Source organism: Motacilla alba, chromosome 1A (assembly GCF_015832195.1).
Source record: "Motacilla alba alba isolate MOTALB_02 chromosome 1A, Motacilla_alba_V1.0_pri, whole genome shotgun sequence".
Classification (NCBI taxonomy): Eukaryota; Metazoa; Chordata; class Aves; order Passeriformes; family Motacillidae; genus Motacilla; species Motacilla alba.
Window position 1 is genome coordinate 60,015,290 of NC_052031.1, and position 9,473 is coordinate 60,024,762.

Here is a 9,473-nt window from a genome sequence, read left to right on the forward strand (position 1 = left end):
TCACTTCATGCTTCATCCACCAGCATCTTCCAATTGCTTTGCTGCTCAGCAACAAATCACTCTCTCCCCTCCTAATGCTGATTTCTCAGCTCTGCTCAGCTCCCACCACACCTTGCTATCCCAGAGATTTCCCAGGGGATATAAACATGGGATATTCTCATTTGTGAGAGACCAGCAGCTGGCAATCCAGCCAGCCTTAGGGAGACCTGGGATTACTCGCAAATCAAACAGGGTGCCTAGCAATGCTCTTCAGTAAGAACAGCAATGGCAGTAGGTAAATGAAATGGCTCGGTGCTCTTGCACATCTCAAACAATACTTCTTCAGAAACATTTCCAGGAGGCTCTGGCGTAGCTTGTGTCTCACGAGATTGGTACAGAGGCATTTGGAGTGGACGCAGGCAAACAGTCCCCAACAGACTGTTTCTCCTGTTTTGGTGTTCTTGGCACACTTCCACATTAACAGCTGCTGGCACTCGTCACTGCCATGTCCCAACAGGCAGATGCATGAGGCAATGGGCTGTGGTTTTGGGATGTAAAACCAATGAACATTCATGTTAGTGAAGTTCTGTGAGGCGCATCCACCAACTTTATTTGGGTTCTGGCACCCAATAAGCTAAAAAATTAGCTTTGCTGTCTGTTTATTTTGGTTATTAACTCTTGACTGTTTAATGGCAGAAGAGCCTTGGGGCAGCTTTTTCCATCACAGGATAATACTCTCAACCCACAGTAAATGTTTTAGAAGTCTGTCAGTAGCTCATATAGTCCTTTCCTCCCATTTTGTTCTGAACCTTCAGCTCCAGAATGTCTCAAAAGAATCAATACATGATCACAACTGTTTTCAGGAAAGGAAGGAAGACTGCATATTTTAGCTGGCAATTTTAGCAATCCACATAGGCATTTGAAATGGACATTCACAGAGTCCATGTTAAGTGGGAAACTTGCTCCTAGGTAACTTCATGGAGCATCCATCTTTTGTGCCTTGCTATGACACCAGTGCATCCAAAGCATTCTGAGCCACCAGATGCAAGACCTGCATCAAGCACTCATTATCTGTGCTCACCCTCTGAAAGGTGAGGTCAAATTTTAGTATCACCTAGGACAACCTCAGGCCAGGTGAAATGTGTAATACAGAAGTTGCAAAATCCACATCAGCTGTGTTATGTTATCCAGATTTACAGTTTACTATGTGGAAGGAAAAAACCCAGCTTGAGCTAAAATGGAAAGCGTTGCCAACAGCGTGACACACCTCAAAAATCCTGTCTTTAATATTAATGAGCATATATTGTTTCCACAGTATTTCAGCTGCAGCTTTTCACTTACTAATATGATAGGAAAATAAAAAGAATTCTAACATCTGCTTGGAATGCTTAGCTGAAGAGTCAGCTCCTAAAACACTTCTAGGGTAACTGACCTGTTTGGCAACAAATACAGAGATTTTGAACATTATTTCACTTCTCATCCCCATGTAAAGAAAGGGAAGAACATAAAGTATGTTTGAGCAAAGAAATAACCCAATTTTAAACTCTAATATAATTTTAGATGGCAAGCAAAGAAAAATGAATGGGTTAGAGACAGTATTTTTCAATGCTCAAGAACAGGAAAGGGAGGGGAGGGAGAGGAAGTTGGGGGAAACAAGTTCATCATGTTCATGAAAACATCAAAACAGCTGTGCAGCACTATCACTCTAGGGAAACACTTCTGGGCATGGAACAAAATTCAGTCAGGTCTGAAGTCTGAAGGTAATGGAAATCTCTCTGGGTATCTTCCACACATGCTGCTACCACAGGGTTTCTGGTAGCTGGGTTCAGGTGGCACAACCATTTCCCTGTCAGAGTTTCTTGGAGTGTTTCCTGTAGAGAAAATTGGTTGCATCACGACTAAGATTGTCTGACTTGAGCTGGCTTTTAATCTTCTCAAATAACTCTTTGCAAAGACTGAAAGCTTTTATGTCAGCTACACATTTCAGGGCAAAGGTGAAAGGAAGGATTTAAAATTACAGGTGCAATATTCCTTATATATATTTATATTGCTTAAGAAGAAGAATCTTTGCATGAGGAATACTTTCCTCTGTTTCAGGAATGCATTGTGAAGAACTCTTGTCACCACCAAACTTTGGCAAAGGATGCAAGTGCTTGCTGGATGGTACTCCGTAAATGTGTCTTTACTGATCCAGTGAGAATTCCTGAACTTGGGAGTCCACTCAGACACATCAAAAATTAAAGGCTTTGGCATAGAGAGTGAAAATTACAATGGGTACATAGAGTTCTGTACTTTAAAGCTTTGATGCTATGTTTATATCAAACAGCACATTTCACTAACAAAGCAAGACAACTAGTGCCCAGAGCTTGGGTTCTTTTCCTTCTGAGTGCCCCTAGACCTGTCTAATGGACTAAACACCCATTAGAGATCAAAGCACATCTTCTGATTTAGTCTCTTCTGAGAGGAATACAGACCACGTGCTCTACGGGTTTTCCTACGATGAGAATAAAAACATAGTAGAGGGACAAACCACTTTGAAGGCACAATCCTCATCCTAATTAAAACATTAATGGAGAAGCACTCCAGGTATGCTTTAATCTAGAGCCTGAACAAATGGAGGTCATTCTCTGTGCTTGCTGTAGCACTTCATCACCAGGCATTCTCAAGAACGCCTCCCTGGCACTTTTCTGTGTTCTTCACGTCCTGCAAAAAGCTGTCAAGGAGACTCTGTCATTTAAGCCATGTTACAGAGTTGATAGACCTCTTCCATTTTAAGGGAAAAAAATTATTTGATAGATTCTTGAATTAATAAAATTGACAAATTGACATCTATTCAAATCATTGCAACTTTTTTTTTCAGAAGTTACAACAGGATTTTTGCAGAATTATGGTTTCAAGCAGAAGACAAGAGTTCTACAATGGATGTGTGTTTTCTCACACACCAGGGGTTCAATGGCCGCTTTTGTTGCTTGGCTTGTGTGTGTGGCTTAAGGACAGCAAAGTACTACTGCTCACAACAAATGACAAGAAACTCTGAAAGTTACTTCTTGATGCATTTAATTTCTTCTGTTCTAAGAGCTAGGGTATTATCAAGTGGGAGGTTACAATTGTAACAGGACCAAAAGCACTCCAGTTGGATCAGGTAAAAACAGGTTACAAAACATTAGGAAAAGAAATACTGAAAAATACAAATGATATCATCCAGTCACACATCAGCTGCAAATCCAAATTCTGAAACCCTTGAAAATCAGTCCCAGGAAAAGTTCACGGCTGCCCTTTCAAAACAAGGATATTCCAGTTCTAGGAGACTAAGAGTGGAGCAACCTCCCATGCCAACCCTCTACTTGACCTTTGCTGCCTGAAAGGTAACTTGCATCCTTGGTGCATACACAGAGTTGACCTGGGGAACACTGCTCTTTCAGGACTTGTCGTTAGGAGGTTTCTTCTTGGCTTCCACATCCTTCTTAAAATCTTCCAGCTTCTTTGCAATGTTAGGAATCTTTAAAGACAAAACAAAACAATCAAAACCCACAGAATAGAAAAATCCTGGGCTACATGGGTTTCATCAAGAAAGACAATACCATACACACAGCAAGAAATTCCATGACATTTAAACTGGTTTTTAAAAGATATTTCCAGTATCTGTTACTTTGCACAGAGATTAAATCTAAGCAGTATCAGGCAAGCAGCAGATGAGAGCACCACACATGAGGCTTCAGGAAATACTTAGATTATTAAGGCTATAAGTCAGTGCTGATGGGAACAGGAGGAAGGAAAAAGGATCACCTTACAGGAAATTTAGCATGACCAGTCTGGCTTCCTGACTGAAAGAAGACAAACTGCCAAGAATAAGCAGATTTAAACACTGATGCACAGGCTTTCGAAGGGGAAATTAGATTGCACTATACTGATCATATCCCAAGAGAAAAGAGACGTTCAAGAGCATCAAATATGTTCTCAAGAAATTTATTAAGAAATATTTCTTCTGGTTCATCTTGTGGGAAACCAAATTCCGCACTGGGGAATTCTACTGCACTGCAAATTGGCACCCTTTTGCAGTTTCACACTTGAATGAAAATTCAATTTACTGCTTGTGAGCTCAAAATCTTCAGCTTTCTCTTACAAATAAAATAATTTTGATAAATAATCCAACAGTAAATTTTGATAACTTGAAAGGGGGAAAAAAGCTGAAGCTCTTAATAGCAAAGAAAAGATTATGACTAGCTAAAACTGGGAAGTGATAATGTGTGATTTTACAAAATGTATGATTAAAACAAAATTAAAGCAAATTTTCTGCTCTTAGCTGTGAAAAAAAAAAAAATCCTGGGTTTTTACTTCATATGTAACATGACCACAGAGCAGAAGTTAATCCAAACAGAATGCAGTTCTCTTATTGAATGGTCTGAGGCTCACAGAACTGGTAACAAGTTCCTCTTACCTTCCTTTTCAGAATTAAGCTCTGTTTGAGCAAATGAAATTAAGAGCCCAGACTGTTAACACGCCTGACATTTAAACTAAATCAAGAGAACTCCACCACTGTCAGCAGAACTCTCCATGTACTTATTACTAAGCTCATTGTGTGTACAGCTGCAGAATTAGGACCTCATTATGACAAGCTTATATTAAATGTCACCTCAAACCAATCAGCAACACCAGCAGCAAAATTTCCATGTTCATCCTGCAAGTCAGTGTTGCATTTCCAGGGAACTTCTTCCAGCAAACCAAAAGCCTGAGTCCCCCTCTTGTGGCAATACTTTATCAGTGCTGCCAGAAAAGCACCATACAATGTTTGTGATACATATTGATACATCCAAATATGTTCTTATGACTACATTTTTGTAACACTGTAAAACATGTATTGGACAGAAACACCAGCCTTTCATGAGTCCTTTTACTGGATTGACTGACAGGAAAAATCACCAAAGTTTGCACACAAAGAAAGAGCAAAATATAAGATTTTTTTCTTAAGCAAGATGAGTTCAATACTGAAGATGAGAGGAAAGCAAAACATAAATGTCACCAAAGCCTCAAAAACTTTGTTTTTTTCTTAATTAGGGCTAATACAGGTTGCCTAAGAATTTAAAAGATTTATATGTCAAATGTTATTAACTCCTCTAGCCAGTAAGTAAAGTGGCATTGCTCTTACAAGAGATTCTGCTGACTAGGCAGAAAGTAAAAGCATATTTTGAAGGCTCAGCTTCATATCTTTTTCCTCTGCCCTCTCACACTGAAAACTGTAAACTGAGAACTTAAAAAAGAAAGTTGCATTTCTTTTCTCACTGTGAGAAAAGAAAGAAATAAAAATTGCAGGTCAATACACTTTCTGAAGTAGGAGAAAGTATCACATTTACAAAAAAAAGCTGGCAAAACTTATTTTCATTATAGGTCCAGAAGAAAGACATTTCACATACTTTGAGGATTCTTATTACCAGCTATACTGAGTGGAGAATACTGTAGGAAGACAGGCTATTTGAGACAGGAAACCAGTATTTAGTGCTGGTAAAATCCATAAGCAATTGATAACCTTTCTCTGTTTCTCCTGTCTTTGCCTGTAGAAGGCTGGGCTCCAGGACTGAACAAAGTTTAGGCTTTAAGCACTACACTACCACTGATGGTGTTTTGGTTACACTTTTTTTTTCTTTTTTTCAATTTAGGTTGGAAAAGCCCTACAAGATCACAGAGTCCGACCTTTGAACAATCACCACTTTGTTAACTAGACCAGAGCATTAAGTGCCATATCCAGTCATTCCTTGAACACCTCCAGGGATGGTGACTCCATCACTTCCCTGGGCAGCCTGTTCCAGTGGCCACTCTTTCAGTGAGGTAATTCTTCCTGAAGAAGTCTCAGTTCTCCTGTAACTCAAGTCAGCATGATCTACATTCTGTTCAAGTAATATAAACCATCAAAATAAAGTCTGATTCAATTCTAATTGAGGGAAAACAGTCATATTTTCAAGTTCAGGACAGGTTTACCTCTGAGTAACAGCAGGATACTCACATCATAGTTCTGAGCCAAATACATCCCAACCACGTTGCCAAGAGTAAAACCAAGCTAAAAAGGAAGAAAGGGAGAAGAGTTAACATCCTTGCATCAAAAGCTTATTGGCTAAAATAAAGAAAAAGGGATATTGCAAGTTATTTAATGAGCTTCAACTCCACTTCTATGTAATTTCTCATCTTTCATCCACAGACGTGCAATTTTCCCCATCTTCCTCACCAGAAACACCATGCCATCATTTCCAAAATACCACACAGTTTTGTTATTCAATCCACATCCCCAAGACTATTTGGATAAAGCTGTGTTCATCCTTGTATGTTATCTACACACCCACAAAGGCAGTAACTCCTGGAAAAATGGGGGAGACAGCAGCAGGGACCTACACATCACAGAGCTCTTGGTCCACGATGGGAAAGCCTAAAGCAACACCCCACTAGAACACTGCTCAGTGTTGGAAAGGGACATACATGTCTTAGTATGAAGTAAAAAAAACAAACAAAACTTCACAATATTAACTCAAACTGATGTAAACCTGCTTCTTCTCTTCTGCAGCAACAGCTGGGCATCTTCCAGACAAACCCTTCTGACCCCAAGAGATTAGTTCTCAGCCAAATCCACTCTGATCTAGGGGCTCCTCCAAGGCAGTACAGCTGGCTACAAGCTGGGCACAACCTCTTCTGACAACTGTGCAAACTTATAGCTGATGAAGTGTGTCCATAAAAATGCACTCTGGAAGTAGAGCAAGAGTAAAATACAAGCACAGTTTCTGGCCCAGACCCTGCCTGCCAGCTGAGGAAAATCCTGAAGCATAAGGACACTTCTAGAGTGAAAAAAAATCCTCTCTTCAAAGGCAAGTGATGAGATTTTCATTCAGCAACTGCTCAGCATCCTACATTTTATTTTTGTTGTTACACTTTAAAATAAGTCTGCCCTATACCATGAAAGCTCATTTAACTAATTTTGTGCTTTTGTTCACTGTTAGTAGACAAATCACTCTTTGTAACAGCTGAGGACAGTTCTATTTTAAAAAATTGTTATTGCTCATGGTCACTGCAGTCAAAATAAGATTATTTTAAGAAAAATAAAACCACAGTCCACCAAACAGTTTTTCCAGCACTTACTGACCAGACATCTTTTCCAGGCCCAAAGCAGCACAGCTCATCTTTTCTGTGATCCAGACTCCATAAGCAGCACTGGTGAAAATCTATCTATATAAAACTAAAATTGGCTGAAAGCTGGCAAATGAATTCTGACTGCAAGTTACTTCAGTATTTTCTTAAACACATTTTCATTCTTATTCCTTGTTTATAATTACTTTTTAAAATTTAGCTTTAACAATTTAGGAAGAATTATTCCTGTGTGTATGGTCCTGGTTATCAATGTTCTTGTAGTTTCAATTACCAGCTAAGTAGGTACTCTGGGAGATACTAACAAATAATGCACTGATGAAAACCAGACGTGTGATTCCTCTTAATTCAGAGTATCACTCTAGAAGAGGAGAATTTCCTGCATCTTTAGCAGGGTCTGGGAAGCCACCTGGAAGCACAAACCAGATCCTTGTTTATTAGCAGTGTTCTAGGTTTTTACCTAGAACCTCTCCAATGTATGTCATATTCTGTTGAGAGACAACTCTTACTCAGTAGTGATAGTACTGAGATCAATACTCCGTTGAAGTGTACTCCTTTATTGGAAAGTCCAGCATTGCATCCACCCAGCTACATTTATTTTTAGAGCTGACAATCCCAGCAGTGGGGAAAAAAAATCACTACTTAAGCCTTCAAGTATATGGAAAGCAAAACACACAGCCAATGAAAATGTGCATATTCAATAAAAACAACAGCACTGATGAGGGTCCAGGGTCTTCCAATTTCCACCCAGCATTTCAAGGTGCTTTGTAAACAAATGGCTTATTTAAAGCTTAACTCTGGACTGCAAAAACACAAGGTTTGTGAGATTATTCCTTTATCTCTCTGCTACAGCCCTAACCAGGGAGAGCAAGAGTCAAACATCCAACCTACACCCAAGCAGGGAAGAAACCCAGAATTGGTATATCTTTTGTCTAATTGTCATGCACAAATGAGAAGTTGTAATTATAAAGTATTTTCATCTAGCAACACCAAAAAAAAAAAAAAACCAAAACAAACAAACAAACAAAAACAATTAGCAGAAAGCAGTGGAGCTGATAAACACAGAAACTTTGTTTAGCCTTACTGAAGGTTTCCATTGGGGTGCAGAGGGGATTATAAACAGCTACAGAAATTACTGAGGCTTTCATACTTGTTATTATGAAGCTAGGGTGAGAAATAGGCCTAATTTATTTATTTATTATATAAAAACAGGCAAGACTCTCCCAATTTACAACAGGCCATCATTTCTTGCTCTGTATCAACACCTGCTAGGAAACTCGCTGGCCGGCTGCATTATCTCACCTCACCCAACGAAAGATGAAGTCTAATATTCAGTCTAATAATTCTGCTGTTCTTCGGGGCAGTAATGAAGCGCGATCCCTTGCTTTAATTTCCATACATAAAAATCCACATCTCCAGCGGTACACTTTGAAGGGTGTACAAGGCAAGGGCTGACGTCCCTGCACTCACCAAAGGGGAGAGGCATTTATGCTTACACAAAGAAATGTGAGCAGCAAGGGGAGCATCACCATGAGCCAGCAGAATCTCCAAGGCAAATTAAGAGCACTTGGAAGGAAAAACAAGCCGAGGAACTCCATTTTCAGAGCAGCTTTATGGCACCATTCTGCGAGAACAAGGGGGCTGGGTGGGAAGGAGCGGGAGAAGGGAAGTCGCCCAAGGATGGGGCGCTGCCGGGGAGCCAACATCGGGCGCAGCCGCCCCGCTGATAGGGGCCGCGGGGTGGTCGGACACGGGACTGTGCTGCGGCCGGACACCGCGTCCTTTCCCCTCGGCCGGGCACGGCCCCACCATGCCATGCCATGCCATGCCATGCCCTGCCGTGCCGTGGCGGCGGTGCGGCGCCGCGCCTCAGAGCCCAGAGCCTTACCAAGAACTGCAGCATGGTGCCCGCTGCCCGCGCCGCCGCCCCGCCCGACAGCCGGGGAAGTGAGGCGGGCGGCGGCTGCTCCCCTTCCGGGCCCGCCCTCGCCGCCATGGCCGGGGGAAGGCTCCGGCCCGGCCCCGCCACGCCCCGGCGTGAGGGGGAGCAGGGACCGCGCCATGCCCGGCGCCTCCTGAGGGGCTGCGCGGGGATGCCGAGCGGTGGTTGTTGTTTGGTTTTGGTTTGGGGTTTTTTTTAGGTTGCATGAGTAGTTGTTCTTTGTGAATCACTGTGGGTTCAGCTTTTTTTTTAATGGCTACACTTAATTCATTGAGATTTGGGCAGTAAATATCTGTTAGGAAGATTTCTCCTGCTGCAAGTCAGTAAGAGATCACACAGGCTTTATCGCAATTTATTGCAAAACTCCTCCCCCTCCCAGCAAATTTTCAGACAAAAAAAATTCCCCAAAAATATAAGAAAACCACCC

At 41.3% G+C, this 9,473-nt stretch overlaps 1 protein-coding gene across 1 annotated transcript; it reads right to left on the bottom strand.

Annotated features, from left to right (window-relative positions):
* Nucleotides 1–3,019: 3,019 nt before the first annotated feature.
* Nucleotides 3,020–9,099, bottom strand: STMP1 (short transmembrane mitochondrial protein 1). The gene is made up of 3 exons (XM_038155561.1): nt 8,993–9,099; nt 5,978–6,031; nt 3,020–3,478 (listed from the first exon to the last, which is right to left on the bottom strand). Exons 1-3 carry the CDS (start codon nt 9,005–9,007, stop codon nt 3,398–3,400), a joined length of 150 nt encoding a protein of 49 aa, XP_038011489.1. The 5' UTR covers nt 9,008–9,099; the 3' UTR covers nt 3,020–3,397.
* Nucleotides 9,100–9,473: the final 374 nt, after the last annotated feature.

Bases quoted from the DNA above. Each gene is read 5' to 3' on its own strand.
- STMP1 (XM_038155561.1), bottom strand. The intron at 3,479-5,977 runs GTGAGTATCCTG...TTGTCTTTAAAG, and splicing joins ATTTGGCTCAGAACTATGAT to ATTCCTAACATTGCAAAGAA.